This window comes from Amblyomma americanum, chromosome 10 (genome assembly GCF_052857255.1).
Source record: "Amblyomma americanum isolate KBUSLIRL-KWMA chromosome 10, ASM5285725v1, whole genome shotgun sequence".
In the NCBI taxonomy this organism is placed as follows: Eukaryota; Metazoa; Arthropoda; class Arachnida; order Ixodida; family Ixodidae; genus Amblyomma; species Amblyomma americanum.
Window position 1 is genome coordinate 16,841,707 of NC_135506.1, and position 23,659 is coordinate 16,865,365.

At 44.5% G+C, this 23,659-nt stretch overlaps 1 protein-coding gene and 1 non-coding gene across 2 annotated transcripts in view; one reads left to right on the forward strand and one right to left on the reverse strand.

Annotated features, from left to right (window-relative positions):
• Positions 1–2,852: 2,852 nt before the first annotated feature.
• Positions 2,853–2,936, forward strand: TRNAL-CAG (transfer RNA leucine (anticodon CAG)). Its single transcript has one exon. It is a non-coding gene; the product is annotated as a tRNA-Leu (tRNA).
• A 2,836-nt stretch (positions 2,937–5,772) lies between these two features.
• Positions 5,773–23,659, reverse strand: part of axo (axotactin) — a 140,030-nt gene continuing 122,143 nt past the window's right edge. The window contains exons 30-35 of the mRNA XM_077639090.1: positions 23,294–23,402; positions 22,167–22,352; positions 20,976–21,173; positions 19,874–19,962; positions 18,968–19,045; positions 5,773–6,192 (exon numbers count right to left, since the gene is read on the reverse strand). Coding sequence (XP_077495216.1) covers positions 6,103–6,192; positions 18,968–19,045; positions 19,874–19,962; positions 20,976–21,173; positions 22,167–22,352; positions 23,294–23,402 — 750 coding nt within the window. The 3' untranslated portion in view covers positions 5,773–6,102. The remainder of the gene's footprint in view (positions 6,193–18,967; positions 19,046–19,873; positions 19,963–20,975; positions 21,174–22,166; positions 22,353–23,293; positions 23,403–23,659) is intronic.

Here is a 23,659-nt window from a genome sequence, read left to right on the forward strand (position 1 = left end):
ACGGTTGCTCAAAATTTTGATGCGAATGTACTCGGCACCACATTGAATTGAGCCAGTGATGCGATCGCTGGGATTTCATCTACACCTTCATGGATTAGGGGGTAGCGATGGGAGGCGGGAGGAAACTTGTTATGAGGTCACATTGCATTGTTGTCATGTGGCTAGGTATGGTGTCAGATTACATAGCTGTTATGTGACTTGGTGTGACGTTCTAATGCCTCCTCATTAATAAGCAGCACCGTGTTACCAGAAGCTCGAAACTGCCACCGGCTTCACATTATCAGGCAGTCCCTGAAACACTTGGCCAATTTAGAACTGCCCTTTTCTGGTCGACGTAGCTGGCGTTTTCAGCAGAGCGCCTGGTGTAGTAGGGGCCACGGTTCCGGGTTCAATGCCAAACTAAGGGGAATTGACCTTCAACTAGTAGCGTTCCTTTCTGGAAGCCGCTCCTCAGCCCCACCTGCCGTAACTGAGTGAAGACGGCTCCACCTTTTGGAGGTTCTCTAGAACAGTTAATCGGCAACAGAATGTCGAAGCCATATGATCCTGCCGAGTCTCCTCAAGCCAGCTGAGTAGAAGATGCGAGCAGCACCCGCAGTGGTCGGCGTCTCGTGTGGCACCTTACGCATTGCATTGCCCAGCGCCTCTCAAGCGTCATCGTCACCGGAGTGAGACCGCCAAATTGCGCGGCCACACCGGTGCGGCGTGTCTGCTGGGGCACGAGCCGTGACAGCTGCTGACAGCTTCGCAGCAAGCGGCTTCTGCACCGCGCCACCGTTCGGCGGACAGCAGAGCGCACAGCGGCTTTGGAGGCGACCTGCCCGCCGGCGAGAGACCGTGTTTGCCGAGCGCAAACATGGCTCGCTCGCGAACGCCTCTTGTTCTCTCTCTCTCGCTCGCTCTCCATTCCTCTCTCCCTACCGGTAGGAGAACATGCAGTACTGCTACGCAAGACCGGCAGGCTATAGCCCTGCCTGCGGTTGCGTCGTGGCCTGCAGCGGAGGCTAACTTGTGGCCTGTCGCAGTGTGCGAAGCCGGGAACTTACTACGCGGGCACGGACCGCTTTTCACGGGCGGCTTTTTCTGTATCTGATTTTTTTTTTTTTTTGCTCTCTGAGTCGAGATTACGCACCGCTGTCTCTGGGCAGCGCTGGCTTGAAAAGATCAATGCGCTGCGTTGCGCTTTGCGGTGAGATCCGGGTTTTTGAAAACGATCAAAATTTCACTGTTTTTACGGGTATGTTTCGATTCCGCAGGAGTATATTCCGCCTTACGGAAACGGAATCGATTTCAAGGCGCGATAAACGTAGCAGGAGGCTGCAGAAAGACAACTGGACGGATTAAATTAGGAAATTTGTTGGGATAATGTAGCTGCAGCTAGCACAGGACTGGATTAATTGGGGAGATACAGGAAAGGTCTTTATCCTGAAGTGGGCGTAGTCAGGCTGATGATGATGTTAGCAACCGGTATGGCTCTAAACTTGTGTTAGCGAAGTAAAATTCACTCACCAATCCGGAACCAGATTGTTAAAGCTTAAAGGTCTGTAGCATCAGTGCTTAATGAACCGATACCTGACAGACCGCATTGTAGCCACGTTAGTCATCATCGCCATCGATCAGGTCACATCCAACGACGAAGGCTAAACACCTCTCGCATTTATCTTTAATAATCGTTGCCCTGCACAAGCCACAACCAGTGCGTCTCAACAAGTTTCCTAACTTCCTCTCTCCAAATGAGTGTCCGCGGCAGTGCCGCCGTTACACTTACCTTGGAAGATATTTTATAGAGACCTCACAGTAACAGAAAACCACCGGTCGATTTTTTTACATTGTTGTTTTGTTCGTACAGCGGTCGTTAATACAGCGCGCATTCTGTCCCACATTCATCTTGCCAAGAGCCAGTGGGAACAATATACAATGCTATCTTCGCCCTCAACGTATGATGTTTGGTGTTTTAGACCTACCTTCCTGTGTCCGTGTCAAGTCTGTGGCGCTCCCAAAATGTCCCCTGTCTTACGGGGGAGCAAAGAATGTGCTGAGTGATCTGCCAATATCCCCAAAACTACAGGACGACGTCTCTAGAACTAAACCGCTCACGTGAGGCAATAACCGATTCTTTTTGTTAATGCATCAGTCTTCATAAATAAAAGTTCTCAGGATAGTTGGTTAATTATAGTGCTTTTGTTGCGATGCTTGTGCGTGTTTAATGTGTCTTCTTACATATTACTATTATTTTTGTGCAATAGAAATGAAGCACCAATTTTCAGTCATCAGGAAGCGTCCCTAACGAATTTTCACTATAAGTAAAATCCCAATTTTGTGGACTATTTTAACCCGGGGTCAGTGCAATCGAGTTCGTTTTATCCTGAAAAAGCAAAATCAGCGTCAAAATTACACGATTCTCTAGGTGAACAGTGGATTCACTTCCAGGGCCTTCCGAATACGTGGCTGCGTGCTTGTAAGAAGATTGGCATTAAGCTCGACAGAGGGCGTAAAGTACTTTAAGCACAGCCTTTCTCTTATCTTTATTCTTGGACAGCGGTTTTGGCACCAGTTTGCGATATAATGAATACAGAAAATAAGTGCGCCAAAAGGGGCATGTATGGCTTACACCAAGGCAACCCGACACGTGCCAACGTAGTCAAACCATGTCCCAGTTAGGTCGTAGTCGAACGCAAAAGGCACGGTCAAGAGCCTAAAAAAAGAAAAAGAATGGGGGGGGGGGGGGGGCCTCTAACCCACAGGAAACCAGTTTAGGGAATAATATTGGTAGCCATATATGCAGCCTAAGGCTTTTAAAACGCAAGCGTGCCTTTACTTGGCACAGCTTCAAATCCTGTTCCAGTCGTGCTGTCAGGATGGCCGAGCGGTCCAAGGCGCTGCGTTCAGGTCGCAGTCCGGTCTTCCGGGCGTGGGTTCGAATCCCACTCCTGACATTAATTTCTTTCAAAATTCCGCTTCAGTTTTATTATCTAAGGCTTTCTAATATTTAGGTTTTTTTCGCGTACACAACAATTGTATCTTAACGGTACTCGCCTTTGGAGCACAAACGTGGAGGCTAAGAAAAAAGGTTCAGCTTAAGTTAAGGACAACGCAGCCAGTTACGGAAAGAAAATTGTGACGTCTAAGGTTACGAAACCGGAAGCAGGCATAGGGGGTAAGGAAACAAACGCGTGTTAATGACATTCTAGTCGAAATCAAGAGGAAGAAATGTGCTTGGGGGGCATGTAATGCGAATGCAAAATAGCCGCTTGTCCTTAAGGGTAACGGAGTAGATCCCAAGAGAAGGCATGCGTAGCAGGGGACGGCAGAAAGTTAGGTGGGCGGATGAGATGAAGAAGTTTGCTGGGATACGGTGGCCGCAGCTGGCTAGGAACAAGGTTAATTGGACAGACATGGGAGAGACCTTTGCCCTGCAATGGGCGTAGTCAGGCTGATGATCATGCTGACATTTAAATTGAGCTCAACAGAAAAAATCTACTCCAGAAGTCGCCAATAGCTTCCTAGGTCGCGAACAGTGTCGCCATGTGCAATGATTTTGTTGAACAATTACAGCTTTAATTACAAGAGCATCTCTTTCAGGGGATCATTTTTTGATACAGGTGTTTCTTTATTGTCGTTGTACATTATAGCCTACCCCGTACTGGTGCCCGTGTACTGTGCGATGTCAGTGCACGTTAAAGAACCCCAGGTGGTCGAAATTTCCGGAGTCCTTCACTACAGCGTCCCTCATAGCCTGATCGAGTCGCTTTGGGACCTTAAACCCCAATGAACCAATGAACCAATATTATAGCCTACGTATTTCAGTGCGTTATCTGTCGTACTTCCTTCTGCGTGGAGAAAAAAAAATTGTTGTTCTACTCTGCGAATAGTTCGTATTCTTGATGAGTCGCTGCCCACAAGTACCATATATCTGTTTGCAAATGCTGCCGTGTGTAAGCAGGGGTGGTGGTATTTCAAGTTGCCCCGTGCAGCTTTTCCCACGCCCTTTCCTATGTAATTTATGGGAAATAAATTCTTCTTCTTCTTCTTCTTCTTCTTCTTCTTCTTCTTCTTCTTCTTCTTCTTCTTCTTCTTCTTCTTCTTCTTCTTATTCTGCTTCTTCTTCTTCTTCTTCTTCTGCTTCTTCTTCTTCTTCTTCTTCTTCTTCTTCTTCTTCTTCTTCTGCTTCTTCTTCTTCATTACCGTGGTGCGCTTAACGTCCACATTCGTAGACCCCTGTTTCCAACACATCGGCAGTTTTCTGTCCGAGCACCTAAAATTCCTGGCCGAGGTAGGCTTGGAAAAAGATGAAGAACAAGATGAATATATAGATATGCCATTTTTTTAAGAAGAAGAAGAACGAGAAGATGTCATAGACGAAGAGAGCCTCAATAGAGTTCATAGCCTTCTATAGGAGCCCCCCCCCCCCTCTAATACGTACATACGTGCTTACCAATAGCATATATGCATATAACGTGGAGGTCGGATGCTAGAGCCCAGTCGCGCTTGGCGTCATTAGGAGGCGTTAGCTATGAAAACAGGTAAGGCGCGGTTGCTCTCCCAATTTGTCGGGCTCGATGCTAAAAATAGGTTACGAGGAGAGAAAATCCGGATGGCAATGCTGTGGTAGTGCCACCCAACATTCTCGGGCATGACTACAAACTTTTATGCGTGTCGAACACATTCGGCAAAGGTTCCTCTGTATTTTGAACGCATCGACACTCCCTTTTCTGTTCTCTGAATCAAACCTCCTTTCCCTTATTCATTGTGAACGAACACAAAACGGGCCAAACCTCTCAGCGTATATAAACAAAACGGGACGCTTCTTTACTGTTTCACGCACCACTGACATTCGTTCATTAATGTACACATTACTTCCCACATTGGGTAATAATTTAGCAGACAGCAATAACACGGCCGTGTCTCGTCTATGAGTGAGGGTTTAACCCTTCTTGAAGCAAAACGAAAATAATCCCCACCATTGCGCTGTGTCACATGGCCGCATTGGGCCAATCACAAGTGGGAAAGGGAGAAAAATGAGCACAGGCAGTAAAAATCGAGAGCACAAAATTGAGAGTAAGCCTTAAAAAAAAGAGGACGGCGGCGGCGACATGAAAGAATGGCAATGGTGTTTTCATTTCAGCCGTTTATACAGTTGAGCACTTATACGGCACCCCTAAAACCCCAAAAGTCTCAAATGGTGAAGACAAGGGTTCTCCTTATTTGACACAGATTTAGAACTTATTTGGTGCCATAAGTTCACCGCTTACAACTGACAGTGAAGCTCCGCCCACATTTAGGTGATGCCCAGGAAAGCTGGCCATGTCTTAAAGAAAACCATTTCGCAACTGAACGTCGCCTGAACCTCGATTGCAGAGCGCAACTGGAAGGCGAATGATAAAAAATGCGCGCGGTGAGGCTATGTGAAAAAAAAAATCTACCGCACGAAGATAAGCAACACAGGGGCAGCTTAAAACAATTAGAACCTTGATGTAATGCGCCTTGTCTTAGGCACAAACTGGTAGCTACTCGTTTGCTGACGCTGCATTACGGTCATGTTTGAACTCGTCCAGTTGATTTGGTTCCCACTGCGGAGAATCATTGCAGACTTACAGTGGCTATAGAGATAGTGAAAGCCCATCATTTATGGAGTGGTTAAGTTCGGAAGTAGGCATGCGCTTTCCGTTACGGTACTGAGACCGAACCTCAGGTGGACGCTTACCGCCCCAACTTTTGCCTTTCGTCGCTCAGACAGCAGTACTTCAGACGTAACCAAAACAGGCACAGGCAGACTTTTCATCACTTGTATATTAAAAACAAAGCAGCTGAAGAGACAGATTGCAGAAGCACCACAGTTTTAAACCGGCTGTAATGTTCGGCACAAAAAAAAAATGCATGACTGGTGAACACTGTCGTTCCTCGTGACTTGCATCCGTCACTTTGTGGAACAGAAAATGCCAACGACACGGGGTCGAGGGTGCTATAGAGGAGCACTTCAAAGCTCAACTGAAGTTCGGACCAAGAACGGCATGGTAGTTCTTGTAAGCATGGAAGTTTTTGTTGTGATCCGCGGCACAGATGAACACATGGCGTTGAGAAGGCAGGTGTGCAGTTGGTCTCTTACATGATAGCACAGAGACTCCCGTACATAGACTCTCCTTGAAGAGTGAGCATGGAAGGTTGCCGACTCAAGTCATCGGTAGCTGGACGCTGAAAGAAAAAGATAAAAGAAATAGATGAAACGCTTTTATCATTGCTCGTTTAGGCTCACAAACGTTGGCTACGACTATAGATTGTCCTGTTTCCTACGCGCCACTCGAGCACACGCGATAATTGGACCCAATTTCTTCAAAACTTTTTGCGAAAAAGAAGATTTACATTTAGGTTGAGAAATTCAGTTACTGTCCATACTGGAATAGAATTTTCAGTGTTCACGATCAAAATATACATTTTGTGGTACACCTCCAACCCTTTGAAAATCTTATATACCATTTACATTCCTTACTTATCTCAAAAAGCAGGTTTCCCACGCGACCTTCCTCACCACTTGTGCTAAACTTTCACTACGGTAACTTTTACTGTTGGAAGGGTAAGACATGAATGCTATGACATGCATTATATGTTTAATTTGCATTGCTCGTGACCTGTAGTGCTTGCAGATAAGGATTTATATATAGTGGCTGATTAATGACACTTCACTGTGAAGTCAGAAATCAACTTGACCTCCAAACTGCCGTTCTCTTTCATTTCGACAGACATATTTTCCTACAAGTGTTACTTAGCAGCACGTATTTATGACAAGTCCTTTTGACCTCTTTTCTTAACACTCTGGGCATAAAACTTACTACTTACTGTCTTTGGGATAATGTAAATTAATACAGACATTAGTCGTTTACGGTCCGCCGTCCCGTTTTTGCTACACTTAAAGATATACTAATAGTTGCACCTATTAGCTTCGTATCATTAGCATAAAGAAAATAGCCTCACTACTGGCTACGACACAATGACTAAAGATATTCACCTGAACTTTTGGAGGAATTCGTCAGATAGACGTAGTTTTTTGCGGCGTGTTTTAGCTTATACCACGTTTTCACGAGCCGGTAAGTATAAAAAATAACACCATTAAGTATTGTCACAAAATTCTAAAACAATACCGCATTTCATTAAATTGCAGTTGCTCAGAAAAGAAATCTAGGCTTTGTACAAGGAGGTTCCAAGAGATGCGGCTTTAAGAGACGTTCAGCACATTGTAATTGTTAATTCCTTGTGTACCGTTTGTAGTCGTATAAATCTTGAGGATTATCCTCTGCTTCTAGTCATTTCTGTCGTCTAGCCGAAGAGTGCAATCTCTTTCTGACGGGATCACGCCTTCTTATCACTCCTATGTATATCAGCATAAAATGTCTCCGCTGGACGTGTTGCAGCGAAAAATCGTCCAATTTTGCCAGTAGAGACCGCTTTATCTTTCTAATGCCGCTTTATTTGCACTTATTTCAAACAGCAGCACAAAAAAATGAATATAAAAATGTGTCCATATAACTGCTATAACCAAGAAATATTCATTGAAGTCAATCACAGCTTCCCCCGACTTGTTACGAACAGCGCTCCACAGCCGTGATGTGCGAATAAAAAAAAAGGAATGCTGGTTCGTCGAAAAGCTCCAGATAGAGGTGTTTTAACCTTAAAATTTGTTAAATACTCCTCGATTAATTGCTGGACAACTGTCAAAATTTTGTAATGTTCAGCGACAGGAAAAAGGAAACAACGCAAGACGGGTCTGAAAAGCCAGCACCCGCACTAGCTGTTCGCAGGTCACGTGACGTCTATGCTCCCTACAGCATTCCGGCACATGCAACCATTAGACAAAGTGAAGCTTCGAATGCTGGTCCATCCGATATGAAACGGAACAAACAGCTTGCTTAGGAAGATGAATTTTTTCACCTGTATCTCCGTTTAAGTTAAACGTGATTTGGACGTTATACGCCAAGAGAAAACCTACACTCTAAACAAAAATCAATAAAAAAAAGAGTAATGTGTCCTTTGGGCACTCTCGTATATATACTGCAGTGCGCTAGGGGCCAAAGTACTCCCTTTTTATTACCATATAGGCGCATTTGTGTTTATAGTGCAGTTAGAAAACACGCTAATGTGTGGTTCTCACATATAATTAAGAAGTACCCTTTAATCTCATGCTCATACTTTGTTGTTTCGTATTTGGGGGACTTGCACCAATGTAGGAGTCCGTCATGAATCCCTACTTCGGACAAACCTGCAAAGAAACGCAGCTGCTCTCTTGCGGTGCCAGTCTTCAAGCCGTAAAAACTGATATTTTATCCGGTGTGCGGAGATTGTTTTAAGCATTGCATTCTTCGAAATGGCATCATCATCACAATAATTATTCTCCTTGAGCTTGTCAAAAGTCTTCGGGTGACATGGTTTTCTCTTGAGCGGTCTAGTGGCACATTTACGTCACACCTGAATTTTGACATTTCCGAACGGAGACTACGGTAAGCCCTCACCAGTCAGAACCTTAGGAGCTGCAGAGTTCCTTTAAGTGCGTGACTGCAAGGCTCAGCAGAAAGCCCTGTGATCTGCAGGTTCTTGATGAAAATTGTGCACGTTTATGTATGTTTCATTCTGCGGCTTACCGCCTAAGTATAGATCTCACTGGTATGTTTACAGAGGTATTCATGACCTCTAATTCGAGTCAGAGCACCTCCACGTTGAGCAAGAAAAAGATAGTACCAGTCACTTTTCTCTATTAAGTGGTAGTTCTTATTTCAAGTGGCACAGGTTTCTGCGGCACCGTGTTAAGTACTACCAAGTTAGCGGAACCTTACTGAAGCACCTTCATACAGCATACTCCATGTTAAGCTAAGGCTCCGCGTCAGGTACAGTTGGAGACGGAAGTACGTGGACCACATGTTCCTTCAAACGAAGCCTATAGCTCTGCTATTAGCCGGCAGATGGAGGCCACATTTGTGGAGGTGAAAGAACAAAAATTTGACTTTCACCTCCACATGTGTGGTGTACAGCCGCCGGCTAATAACAGAGCTACCGGTTTAGTTTGAGGAACAGGAGGTCCACAGACTTTTGTCCCCCACTGCACTTGTATCTGTTGTCAGTCTTTGAGTAGCATCACCTGTACCTTTCATCTGCTTCTTATATACCTTCTGAGACAAACGCTATGGACACAAGCTGCGTTCCGCACTGCTCACAATACGAACACAAATCCAGGTGCTTAACAGTTGGACCAGTGCCGATTTTATCAGCTTAAACACAGCTGCTCTCCAAAGGGCCTTACGGGGTGTCACTTAACATTGTGCCACTTATTATTGCGGATACTAAAAATGTGATGTTCTACTTAATATATGTCTTCTCGACTTCAGAAGCATGAACACTGCATGTTAAACGGTTTATGGCGTGATCGTGGTAATATGATCTGCTTAGGCCAGAAGTGAGAAGTCGCTTAAGGCAAGCAAGCTTTTTTTTTTGTCTTCATGTAATGAAAGACGAACATCTGCTGCACCTCAAATATGACAAGAAACGTCTTGTTTTGTGTGCTGCTGGCATGCGGTATGTTCTTTTTGCTTCAACAGATTTGCGGTAGTATGCCAGCATACCAAGCTTAGCCATGTATTCTGGTCGATTACACCGGCTCTTGTGGCCTTTAGTAATCATCCTCCTACGGTCGTTCAGAACGAAGAAGAAATAACGCTCATTCAAAAGATTGCTACTCTTTTCGTTGATTCCTGTTTTCAAATATAATAAGGGCAATTCTGCATCGTTTTCAAATGTTTTCCGTACGCTACATGAATTAAATCTGGAATAAGCAAAGAGAAGTGCAGTTACAGTGCTTACTAGTTACGGCTGCCTGACCTTCTTGGCATTTACGAATGAGAGCGTAATGTTTTTGTGGCTCGTTGAGCAAACAAATTCATATCTTTACTTTGTTATTCACAATTCCTCCCTTTGATATCGTTGGACACCTGAACCGCGCCGTAAGGGAAGGGATGAAGGAGGGTGTGAAAGGAGAAAGGAAGAGGTGCCGTAGTGGAGGGCTCCAAGAACAAGTACAGCGACAAGTCATCGGTCATGCCCAGGCCGCCGCCGGAAGTCAACTGATTCCGGCTGACGTCTAGGGGGGAGGCAGACGGTGAAAGGGGAGCTGCGTCTCACCCATCACCCATACTCTCTGACGGGTGCAAATAAAGTGCTTTGTCTCTCTCTCTCTCCCTTTGATAGCCAGTGCCACTGCTGCTCATTTGAAATTCTACTCCTTCATGCTAGGTGGCGCCCTTACAAGAAAGTGTGTATACAGAGGGTGTTTCACGTAACTTTAACCAAGGATTTAAAAACGTGGAGCTCCGGAGCTGATGAAACCTACGACATATTGTTTCCCGTCTTATGGTACTCCTCGGAGTTTTTTAAATTCCGCTTAGTTCTTTATTAAGCTAACGTAAATTATGCAAAATTTCTGTTGTCCACTTTAGGGTCACATGCGTTTTGTTAAGTCGTGGAAGGGTTAAGAAACAACCGAGCTAGCTTTTTTTTTTGACATAGTACCTCCTACACGCCCATAATTTTTTTCCGGCATTTAAAGAAAGCCTGTGGAATTAAAAACAACAACAAAACACTGACTCCACTCATGCGCTACGGTGAGAGGCCGCTTCTCAGTTCGACAGGCTACAAATAAGGAAACCCCCAAAAAAACTAAGTTACGTTGTAATGCGTGACGTCATTGCTTTGTCTTCCTTTTCCTGCTTTGTCTCTGCGATGGCTCAATGAAAGCCCCGTATGAACTGACTGTCGGAGGCTTGCCTATCACTTATCGCAGATCACGGTGTGCGCTTTGCATGTTGCGGAAGAATGTGCTGATACACTTTCTGCTGAGAGCGGCGCCGGCCGCTCTCAGGGGGACATCTCAACGCGCTTACTTCATTCATTTAGAATGCGTTTGGGGGCGCTGCAGTACAGCAGTGCAAGAGCGCGATCGCCTTTTTTTTTCTATTTCGCGGGCTTTCTTTAAATGCTGGATGAAAGGACCATGTAGAAGCCACGTTAATAAAAAAAACTGTATCTGTTGTTTTTTGACCCCTTCTACACCTTGACGAAACGCACGTGACTTTAAAGTAAATATTAGAAATTTTGCATAATTGATATTCTATATTTACACGCTTAAGCGGAATTCACAGATACTGTGAGATGTGCCACACGACGGGAAAAAAATATCTCGTTGATCTCACACAGCTCCAGTGCGGTGTATTTTTTAAAATCCTTGGTTTATGTTAAGTAAAACAGCCTGTATACACACGACGCCACACACATATGATGTATTCTTCTTCTTCTTTTGTTGTTGCCAGGAATAATGAAAAGGAAAGTGCATGGGCCTGCCCACTGGCTCAAGCCGAGCCACAATCGCTACCACGTGCAGATAGCAGGAGAGTTGAAAGATGGGATAGAAAGACAGGATAGAAAAGACGCGCAGTATAATGACCCAGGCCGATTCCGGAGGCAGTGCAATACCGGGCCAACCGGTGGCGGAAGTGAAGCAACCTTCAAGCACTCCGCCACATTTCCAAAAATAAGTCCAATATGTTGGGTTCAAATGGGACCGGTATATGATGTATTAAAGCAGGATCAAACTTTCTAAGCTGTACGAGGATTAAATTATCCTAGTTTTGCTGACGGGCGTGCACTGAAAGAATATTTTTGAGGCTTCAATATACACTTCGCTGGTAGGTATTGATGAGTGGATGGTTCTTTTTTGAAATTTTTTTGAAAATCTGCGAACAGCATGTATTCCCTATATAGGAAAATGTATGACAAACAGGCTGCGAGGACTTCCATAGGATCGGCACACATTTGGTGCCATTTTGCGATGTCTTCCCTGAACTGTTAGCAAACACAAGTACGACGCCGAAGCAGCCATGCTTGGTGCCAAACAGAATCACAACAAGCGCACAAAGAATGTTATGGCATGCTTTATTAGGCATCATGCTGTACAATTATACATTTGCACACATCTTTAAAATGCCAACACAGTAAAGCCACGTTCCCCACGGTTCACATGCAAGCTGCATAGAAATCACTTTCAAAACTTTGGTTCATCTCGAAACACTCAGAAGAGACAAGAATAAATGTGTAATGCGAGCGGCACAACCGTATGCGATGTGCTCTTGAACCACAACTTTTAACCTTTTAAAACATTTCTGCTCTAAATATCTAGACTCTTCATTTATCACCAGGCGCAGTTAATGAATGAAGTGAAAATCAGTGAGATCTAGATGGCACAACCATAACAAGAGCCCTAAATTTAGGGCTCTAAATTGTAGCTGGAGACTGTAAAGAGCGCCGAGCTGGTAAAGATGTGCCCATTGAAGAAAAATAACTCAACAAACGTGTCTCGGTACTGTTCTTTCTTCATTTGAGAAGAACCCAAAATGTATATTTTGAAAGTCTAAAAGCTAAACTGGTATTTCTCGTTCACTGATCACTACATAACTAATACTTCTTGTCATGGCTCCGTGATTAAGTACAAAAATATTTAATCGTACATAAAAATGTGCATCTGTTAGAAAGGTAAAAAAAAATGGAATGTAACTCCCCCGCAAACATCAAAATGCAAGGATATGCAGCAAGCTGTTTTTACAATGAATGGCACCAGAATATTTATGCATCGTTTCAATAGTGTTTCGCTCTGTCGGGCGTCAACTACTTTTCTCTATTCTAGAAAGCTAATGACTATCATTTCTTTACAACATAACCCGAAAATGCTATCACCTTATGCTGTGTATGACAGTGCTGTCGCCAAGAAGAATTAAGCAGTGGAACGTAAAGCGGTTTAAAAAGTAGTTTGCAAGTAAGTATGCTGCCACGCCACGTGTTGCGCAATTAGTTAATAATGCCAGCTTTAATGAGATATATATTATAAATCCGTGTAAATTTAATTATACTCGGCAAATTTAAGCTATGTCATCGTTCTCCTCCTACGCGATGGATTTCATGTATTACGACACCCTGATCACATTTATCATTTTAAACCTTACCCTTGTAGAATGGGTCGTAAATGCAGCGAGTGCAAAGAAATTTTCTTGACTACACAGTAAAGTTTGGTGAATGTAACCTTAACTTTCTCATTAGAGTAACCTTCACGTATGTTTAAACGCGCACATCGGATTTAGGATTACCCATCAAGGAATCAGTTTTTCGAGCGAACGCGTCATTAAAGGCGCAACATGAACAAATGTCTCATTAAAGGCACAACATGAAAGTAACAGCGTCAAAGCTATGATGTGTGTTCAGATGGTGCAACTAAAAATTTCCTTCCTCGCCAAGTAACCTCCAAAAGCAAGCTAAAATCACGACAGCTGATGCTAAAGCCTAAATTTACAAAGAAAAATAAGAGCTTGAAACAGAGAGTGACCTCAGAAGGTGATTCCTTTCTACGACTAGTCATACGTGAACACTTCACAACACCTTTCTTTATATGCTCCGTCTTACTCCAAGCCTCCGCTGTACAACGCTTCTTCCTTCTGCTTTATAGTTTCAGCTGCACAATTTTGCTACATCGACGAAATTTTCACATATACTTAAAAAAAAACAGTGCACAGAAGCGTTGTAATCGTTGCCATGTGTTCTGCGTGTAATATAGGAATGTACGAGTTTTACCAGCAGGTTCATCAAGCTTCCTCACGATAAAACTGCAGATTTTTTTTTATTTCAGTTTAAAACGATGCCTTAATTGCGCTATATTTACTTCAGCGCAGCGCATGCGAAAGCTCTTCAGCCACACCATATGCAATATGGTGCTGCCTCTTTGGTTCTGCCTAAGTTCTTTCGACATCTAGCTTTCTAGCAGGCAACCGTGACCATTTGCGTGTCTACAGCGTCTACTCAATCGCACTTGTCTAGAGAACACTGTCTGCAGGGCTGCGGAACTTCAGCACTTGTCAATGACAGATAACTGAAGCAGTGTTTTTTTAGTCAAAGAGCTACTGTCCAATAACGCATTCCCTACAGACCTCACGCGTTCTAGGCAAGTGTGAAAGAGTTTGTACATTCTAGCGCACACCGATTGAACGTCAGACAGTATACTACAGTCCCACCCTAGTGGCGGTTTTGGGAAACAGAATCACAGAGCAAGTGTGCACCACCAGCAACGTTGCCCAAAAAAGAAAACGACCTTATGACTCCCCCTCATTGCGAACACCGTGAACGGTTTCATAGAATGGCCTCCTTTGAGAGGTACAAGCGATCCATTCTCTTTTGTGGCAACGCTACCGTGTGCAAAACATGCAAAGCTATTCTGTACCCCCAAGCACCGTGGTAAACAAGCACTGAAGACGAAGTCCTTAGGCCTGAGCACAAGAAAGTCCGACGCAGTAGGGAAGGCTTTTTTGGCCTCACTAAAATGCCACGTCACTGAGCACAGGCCACACGCTTCGCAGATGTCGTCCCTACTGTGAACACGAAGGTCAGTGTTCGAGGCACTCGTGTTCAGGAGGGACAGATTGTCTTGGCACAACTTGTGGATGCCAGCCGGCCTATCGCACTACGAGGTTTACCAATTGCTGTTCCGCCGAGCCGCCTCGCAAACCTCTCTGGTCAGCGTGCTCAGTCGGCTGGAGTCTCGTAGGGGGCGTTGGTGAATATCAAGCTACCGCTATACGCTCCCAGTGTGTAGGCATTCGACGGCTGCAAGAGAAAGTGACGCCAGAAGAGGCCCGATTACATGTGGGACACGGAGGTATCTGCTCAAGCTTTGCCTAAGGGCCAGCACTGTTCTTTCTTTCTACGTGCTTGGGATTACCAAACTCTTTATTACATAAGACCAGTTCGCAACAACCTGCCACGCTGGCCATCGTATCAACAGCTATTAATAGGTTTAGCGACTGTGAACTTGCGCCCATTGGGCATTCCCGAACCGTGTTTACGTAACAACAGCTGCGAGAATTGATGCCCAGCTTCTATCAGTGTGCGATGCACGTCGGTAGCGCCCTCACCGAAATATTCGCTGATATCTGATGAGCGGTTTAGTAACTCTGAATGGTTCCTCTCGAGGCATGTATTTATGTTAGAGAACTCTTTCCAAGGCTGGCATGAAGAAGTTTTGGGTTCTTGTGTCTGCACTAGACTGCAGTTAGAAAAGCGAGGCATGCTTTTATTATAAACCAGCTGCAAGCCAGCCGCTTCAGGAGGATCTGAAGTGACGTGTACCTTAGGTGTTTCGATGTGTTAGTGTTCTTCCGTAAAACCTCTCCTCTATCCTCTTGCTTGAAGGAAGTCAAATTTCTGGCATAATAAAAGCGCATTCTGTCTGACGTCCTTTTGAATATTGTTCAACGCTCATTTTTCATAGCCGAATGAAAGCTTAGCTAGACATATTCCAGCTTGCTCACTTTTTCAAGATGAAAACGACAAAATCTTGTTGACTTCTGCCACTTCGAATTGAGCCGGCTTCGAGATGCAGCATATTCTGCTCCTGCCTTGTAAGAACAATTCATAAGCTGTTTTGTATCCCGGGATTGTGATTTTACAGTGCTGCACAGACCTCAGTCGGTAGTCATGGAAAATATCGATGCCTGTCCCCTGGAAACCTGTCTGCGATGCTTGTTTGCTGGGAAGTTGGTTTTCGCCAAAGTTCGTAAGACTCCTGGTGCCAAAGATCGGTTAGTGACTTTTCAGCGCCCTGGCTAACCGAAATGCTAAGCCCCTTGGCACTAATCGTTTACGAACCGAGCTTAGGCGCATACCAACCCTTCGTTCACACCTTTACCGCGCTCCTTTCTGTTGGTGATCCTGACATCATGGTCCAAACACCATGGTCAATATGTGCGGTCAGCCAACTTACACTTAATACAGGGTGTAAAACACTATTGCCTGACTGTCAGAATATAGCAGTAGATCTTTTCTCGGATATCCTAATCTAAGTTTTTAGCAGATTAATATTTCGGGCATTTCTGATACGATTTTATGAATCTATTGCGCGCGTTACGCATGTTGTCGTAATACGTTCCAGTTTTATCCCTCAAAGGCGAAGCGACAGTCGTCAGGTGGGTTAAACTATTCTGCACTTCTTTCTTGTTGTCATTTCGTGACAGTTATGTTAACGAAGCCGAGACATCGAATGCTTCGATTTTGTACTCAGAATATTTTTCTTCTGATCGTTCAAGAAAGTAAAAAAATTAAAAAGTTTGTTAGTAAGGGATGGTTTCACAGAAAGCCCCAGGCAGAAAGCAGACACACAGGGTGCAATGTGGACCAAAGCTTGACAAGCTGACAAGCTTGGGCATTCGCGTTTATTTAAGGCAAGTGCAATAAAATAATCAGAAGCAGCAAAGTATTAAGTGCTCACTGTATACAAGTGTAGTGTGGGAGATTATAGTCCTTCAGGTTATGATAATAATGAAGTGCCTTTCCGAGCATTGTGACTGCGGCTCATTTGCCGCCAAAATGGCAGTTGAAAGGCTCACACAGGGCACGATAAATTCGCAAGCTTGGCCCAGCCCTGTAAATGTGTTCATCCCGATTACAGATCAACCACACCAGACAAAGGTAGTTTGCTTCAGAATGTTTAATTTATAAAATCGGTGCTATCTCGATACATGACAAGAGCTTCTTCAGCGCTATGCATTACATGAAAAATAGTGACTTGGCTATATACATAGTTTCTGTTCTCAGCTCGTGTAAGTGAAGCATGCGATGGCGCATAATTCTGTGAACTGTGTGACGATGTCATAAATAGGAGACTTCACGTACAGACAGAACATAGCACCACACTGCGACATACAGTCACGTACACAACCATAGAAAGAACAGAGCAGGAATGTCACAAAAAAAAGACAAAGACCTTTGGGAACAGACGGAGCACAGTATGCAAACATCAGCATGTGGACAACACTTTATCATAATACTCTACTTTCAACGGTAGAATGCAAGCCTTAAATCTGGCTTTTCGCGCACATATAGAACAACCTAGAAGGAACTGACTTTGTAACACAACGCAGAGATGACTGTAAACCTATAGTTGGTCAATGGAACGCTCTCCGTATCACAGGTGATAGGAAACTTGGAATGGAGAACAGAACATAATGGCTGTCTAACTCTTTTTTCCATCATAATAGTAACTTTTAATGGAATCGCTGGCGCCCGAGCATGTAAAAATACAAAGACTCTTTTAATTTATTCAGATATCTAGAGGTCGTTTTCATTTTGAGACCTACCGTGCGTTTTGTGGTAATTAACCAAGAGATATTTTCTAAAAAAATAGCTTACAAATCAGCTAGACATTTGCGACAAGCGATTGTCTATCGAACCAAATCGTTCATGTACGAATGGAGCCAACCAATTACAATGTATAAAACAGGAGCTGCCCGCATCACATATACTGGAATACATTGCCTACAGTCATCAGTTTTGATTACATAATGAAACGACCGTAACTTTCTCCAGTATTCTTTGTGTTCTATAAACAATAAGAAACAATCACGAATTGCCTGACTACGTCTTCAAACCGCCGATCACGAGAGTTAAGTGCTCAAAAACCGTCACGCTGACGATGCAGAAATATTTCCACGCATCGTTTATCCGTGCATTATTCAAGGTAATTTTAGTAAATGCGGCGTATTTTGTAGTTGTGACACCTTCAGTTTGACCGCTTCTCGTAGGCTCCTCAATATTATTAATAAATCCCAAGGTAGCCTCATAAAGCAGGGAGACTGCAGTGTGGGATAGAAGTATATAAGGGCATAGACATATATGTTTGTGTAACGCATGGAGCGGACAGGTCCTTTGTACTTCCGGAAAACGTCCCAAGTTATCCGCGTCGGAAAGTTTAGGAATGGCTCCAAATTTAAAAAAAAAATTCGAGCCAACAACGTTCGCCCATCTGACATTATCTCTTCGCCATTGCTTGCCACCAAGGCGCAGAAATCTCTCATTTAGATGTTTAAAAATTAATCACAACGACACATATAGAACAATATCTATTGGCTTAACCACTGTAATCTTGCATGGCGGTTACGAATGGGCACTGCGGCACTTATGTTGACCCTGTGCAATGTCTTGGATGCTGGAGGTAATGCTAGCCAATCGGATTTCGAATTTCCGCACACCTAACATATTCCATATTCCGTAACATTAGTATCTTATTTGATCAAGCAATTACAAGCAGCTCTTATGTTCAAATAGCAGTGTGAGTTAAGCCCACAGCTGAGGCAATTACCGTTACCTCGAAGTTGTTGGAGACTGCGTGAGGGGGCGTGCAGCTTCACAAGCTACGCCTTAAAGTCTATGGCTACGAAAGCTTCGCACATGACTTCGCGAGCGAGATAGGTCCGTGAATCGCACAGGTTATGATCGCTTTGGCTGTTGTGCTCGGTGCGCGCACGGGGCAGTCATGACAATCTCCTTAGCTAACATCTCTTATGGCCATCTGTACGGGTCGTGGGAAAACCCCTACGCTATCTCTAGCGCGCATAAGAGTGGCCGGATATGCCTCTATGGCCCAAGGTCTTATCAAAACAAGAATTGAAATTTAGGCAAGTTGGAATTTGCGAATAGCCCTTTGTGCGGTCCCACGAAGACTGCGCATGTGCCATTTTCTTGTTTGTTCATCCATGGGATGTTTCCTGATAATGACAACCGTTGTCACTATATAAAACAGCATTTTTGTGTATTAAAACTGTGCCAAAAAAACATATTTGCTACTTTAGAAATTTTTCTCGTCCCGCATATTCCCGAAATATGTTATTCCGAGTTATTTTTTCAACCGGTTGCTGTTAAATTCTAGAAAAAGAACACAAGTGCGCGCAATTAAATAAGCCTATTTGCGATTTCTGCACCGTGGTTGCAAGAAAATGTCGTTTCGTGCAATGGCTTGTAGCAAAAAGAATTTTAAAAGTACATTGGCGGATTAAAAACTGTTGATGGTGACTTCACTCGTGGACGCGATCGGAGCGTAAAATAGAGGGCGCTTCTTTACCGTCGGCTCTCCATTGCTTGTTTTCCTGGGCGTCTCGGGAAAGTCTTCGTCATCTCCAAGATCCATGGCACTCAGTTCCTTCAAAGAAGAGACATGTACTTCAAGTCGGTGGCGCCATCTCCCGAAGCACTGACGAACTGGCGGGTTTTTCGCGGGCTTTGAAGCGAGCTTTAAAATTACACTGCACAGCATGCTCGGTATCAGCAAAAGCAATAGAGGGAAGCAGGTAGACAAAAACAAGCTACACTGCATCACAGCAAGCGATGACAGCGTGCTGGGAAATACCACCACCAAGAAGGGGATGACTCAAGAACGTAGTTTTCCTTCGAAGACAGTTGCGCTTTGGTACAAGTGAGGCTAGTAACGCTTTTCGTAACGCGTGCGCAGTATGTGATTCATCAGCTACCAGGTGTAGCGCAAAGTTTCATTCTTTACTATAGATTGATTTTAGTGACGTGACACAGAGCTTGACAGTTCTGATTACGTCTTCAATTAAACCTCCAAGTTTAGTATCGCCTGACGTTTGAGCTCGAAAGGGAGTGACCAGACCCTCACGCTAATGGTTCCACGTTCTGAAGGTGAACGTTGAGGTGCAACAAATGTGGTAAAGCTGCACGTTTTTACCTTTTAATTAAACGTCATCACGCGAAGCAGTCTCTTCTGTAGGACTCACGACTGTGTACCCAATGTCCCAAAGACGATTAACAATTAACTTTTTGTTCCGAGTGCACTGTAAACCCTGTTACTGCGTGGTTTACACCAGTCAATATTATAATGACACTACGAAACAATTTCAGTGAGGCGCGTTTTAAAATATACAAACAAAAACGATTTCACTGAACTGTATTGCACCATGGTCACCCGACTCTATTTGTCGGGATCCTATTGCGTCGCACTGCGACTTACCGACGAGCCCAGCAGCTCATGGTCGGCTGCAGGATCCCATTCGAGCTCCTGAGAGGCGGTTGATACAGGCCGCCTCGATTTCAGCTGACCTGGAAAATGAAAAGAATGCCAAAAACTAAACTTCACGCATACAACAGTCTCATTCTTCGTAATATACATATCGAATGACTAAGCGATGGCGTAATAAGCTTGAGAGTCAAAATGCAATACGCCTTTGCGCCCTTCCTAAGCAATCTTGGGTACATTTGTTTAATTCATGTCCAAGATTTGTAGATAAGACTTTTGAAGATTGGAAAATTGTAAGGCGCTATTACGGAAATATTGAGGGTAATGATCAATTCCTCCGATGTAGAAAAACCTTTCAAAGTATTTCCATCGAGTCTGAAGTTGAGGTTGGGGTTGTTGCAAGTTATACTGGTGGTGTTAGCCTTGCGGTTTCTGCCGGCAATTGCTGCACCATAGCGACATATAAGTTCCAAATAAGGTCCACAAATCAAGCACATACCTGAGACCTGACTGATCTACATAGGCCTGAACGCAATCACCTATTTTTCCATCCTTCGCATCGAGCAGTAAAGACTACCGCGGAAAACCAATGGAGCACGCTTTTAACTATAACAAAAACGTTGATAGTAAAAAAATGGAAGCCTGCCGACTAGAAATCTGCGGATATATTGGTTGGCGTAGTGAAATTCATGTCCAACATTCTCGGAAAAATTTTTTTTAATTAGAAAGTTGCAAGATACTCTTATAGAAATATTGACGGTAATGATCTATTCTTCTGATGTGCAGCAAAAACTTTCTTTTGAAGCGTTTCCATCAATCGCATTTAACAGTTAAGACTGCTATAGAAAATCAACGAGGTATGCTTTTGACGATAGCGAAAACGTTAATATAAAGAAAATGCAAGTCTGCCGTCGGGTGACCTGCGGGTATAGTGACTGTTATAGTGAAACATTATATTATACGAAAAAAATGCGTTCATAAACGGTTTCCCGCTCAAAAATGGTTTTGTCCAGAATTGTTGGTATATATGCATGGACGATTCTACGGCCACAATGCACGCAACGTTCTGAAGCAGCCTTCTTGATTGGACACTCACCTAAGCCGTTAACGATGGGCGATACTGCTGGCGTCGAGTTCCGGTTGTTCAGGATCGGCTTCGGTGGCGTCGCGTTGGCCAGAGGCAGGGGCCTCCGCCTTGTCGCGTCCGGAGACTTGCGGGGTGTCGAAGACAGCACCTCCGCCTTCGCCTGGGGAACCGGCTGGTAGTCATTGTTCACACGGCTGAAGCTCACGGCTGCAATCGATGCGAGGGCAGAACAGTCAAGAAAGAGCATCCGCAATAACTGTCGGATGCACTTAAGAAACTTACGTGCGAGTGATGAGAAAGCATTGCAGTTCTATTCCAATTCCATTCCAGTGCTACTCCAATTATAGTTCAATTCTATTGGCTGGAATCAGCCAAGTCAAACGCCGAACTAAGGACGCACTCCTCTCCTCTGTAATAATCACGATTGGTTGGCGCAATGGCTATCGCATTGGCACGGGCGTTGACCAGTCACAGTCCTGACGACATATCACATGTGCCACCTTTGCGAATTCGGCTCCAGATTGTCTGATGCCAGTCCTTGCATCAGCATCGTTGCTTTTTCGTACTGCAAATTGCCAGTGTGGAAGCTTTGGTGGTCTTGACTTATTCTGCGCATTTCTTGCGCGATAGAAGCATCTACCCTATGAGTTATGTCCACGGAGAAGGGCACATTCTGTAAGGATTCTTACTGGCTCCTTTACAATTGCTGAGCCCCGCTTTTGATGCCAGAGCAGGAATGATTCCTGGTTATCAACTCTGACATCATAAGCAGTACATGCCAGGAATAAAGAGGCGAATAATGCATCAGAGAATTAATCGCAATGAATCATTAGGAAATATATCCCCTTGCATTCCTCTGCAAGTTTGGCATTTCGCTTCCATCGCAATGCAGTCGCCCCGGCCCAGAATAGAACACGCGACTTCGTGGTCAAAAGCAGAACGTCACGACCACCGGGCCACCAGGGCTGGTGAATCTCAGGTGGCTGGGTGGTTCAGTGCCATAGTACAGATAGCACAGGAAACAAGGTCAAAGCCAGCCGAAACACGCACGGCCTTGACTTACAACTCAGATAAGTTGTAAGTGCGCGCCATGTTTGCGCTTCTCTTTGTCCAGTCCTTGTGTTCAGTGATGTGCTTATATCTTTCCCTGCGAAGCCAAATGCGAAACCTGGGTTCAAAGGATCCTCCGAGGTCACCTACCTTTAACCGGTGAGTTGACCTTGCGCTTTGGTGGTGGCCGAGCTGGGTTGTACGTGGATCCCTGTCGGAAGAAGGAGATGTCCTCGCGAAGCTTCTGGTGCCTGTGACGCTTCTGAAGACGCCAGGCGTAGAGGAACACGCCTATGAGCACCACGATGAGCACGACGCCCATGATGACCGCCACACCTGAGAGGCACAGGAGACACGGACAGGTTGGATGCACTGCCTTAGTTGACAAGTATACGAAGGATACGATTTGGCTAAAGGTTTTGGATTTTGAGGTGACAGCTAGGGCATCAGCTCTGCATGCAATAGCCTTTTATTCACACTAGTGAAAAATGACTCATTTGTATTTTCTTTTCTGAACAGTCATGTGTCTGCAGAAGAGTTCTGTGTGAATGTGTATCATTTCATGTTATATCAGACTGATCTGGAGTAGTATGGCAGGCATTCCGGTCTTATCAGCCTCAACTTGAGTAGCTTGCCAGGTACATTACCAATCACACATCTGCAGTCACCCTTAAAACGTGATTTCTGTGTGAATACCATCATATCATGTCATATCAGTCTGATCTGGAGTAGTATGGCAGGCACACAGGTCTTATCAGCCTCACTTTGAGTAGCTTGCTAGTTACATTGCCAAGTGGGCATCTGCAGTCACCCTTAAAGGGTGCGCTTTGTGGCAGTGCCTTAATTTCATGTCGTTTCATTGTGATCTCCAGTAGCCTGGCAGGCACACAGGTCCTATCGGCCTCATCTGAACTTGCCTGGCAGGTACATCAGTAAGCAGACATCTTCAATCACCTTTAAAGAGTGCATTCTGTGTGAGTGCCATCACTTCATGCCATATCATTCTGGTCTGGAGTAGCCTGGCAGGAGCTCAGGTCTTAATGACCCCATCTGGGGTAGCTTGTCAGGTACATTACCAAGCAGACAGCTGCAGTCACCCTTAAAGGGTGCATTCTGTGTGAATGTCATCATATCATGTCATATCATTGTGATCTGGAGTAGCCTGGCAGGCACACTGTTATATCAACAAGCAGATCATCGCTGTCATCATTAAGTACTGATTCCTCCTCCTCCTAAACACGCTCATCTTTCCAGTGTGGAAAGATAGACACACTTACGCGTGCTTGTTGCCTTGGCATAGAGGAGCTTGGTGGCTTGTGGATGGAAGGAGTTGTGCTTGTACGGAACGAGAACGGGGTTCGTTTTGTGCCAGTCCGGTACATTGACCTGCAGAAGAAATTATTGTCACTTTGCAATTTAGACACAGTATCTGGGCGCAACCACTCAGCATTGACTTTTGATCATAAAAGCACTGCATTCTAACCGTATTAAGTTTTATAACGCGTTCCGTGGTAATACGGGTATTTTGCTTGTGATAACTCAGGTGTTATCTCAGGTGTAGCGCCTGTCTCGTGCCTTCCTTTCCTGTGTGCAGTGTTTTTGTGTGCTTCATCTAGTCAAGCTATGAACCAACTTGCCCAAGA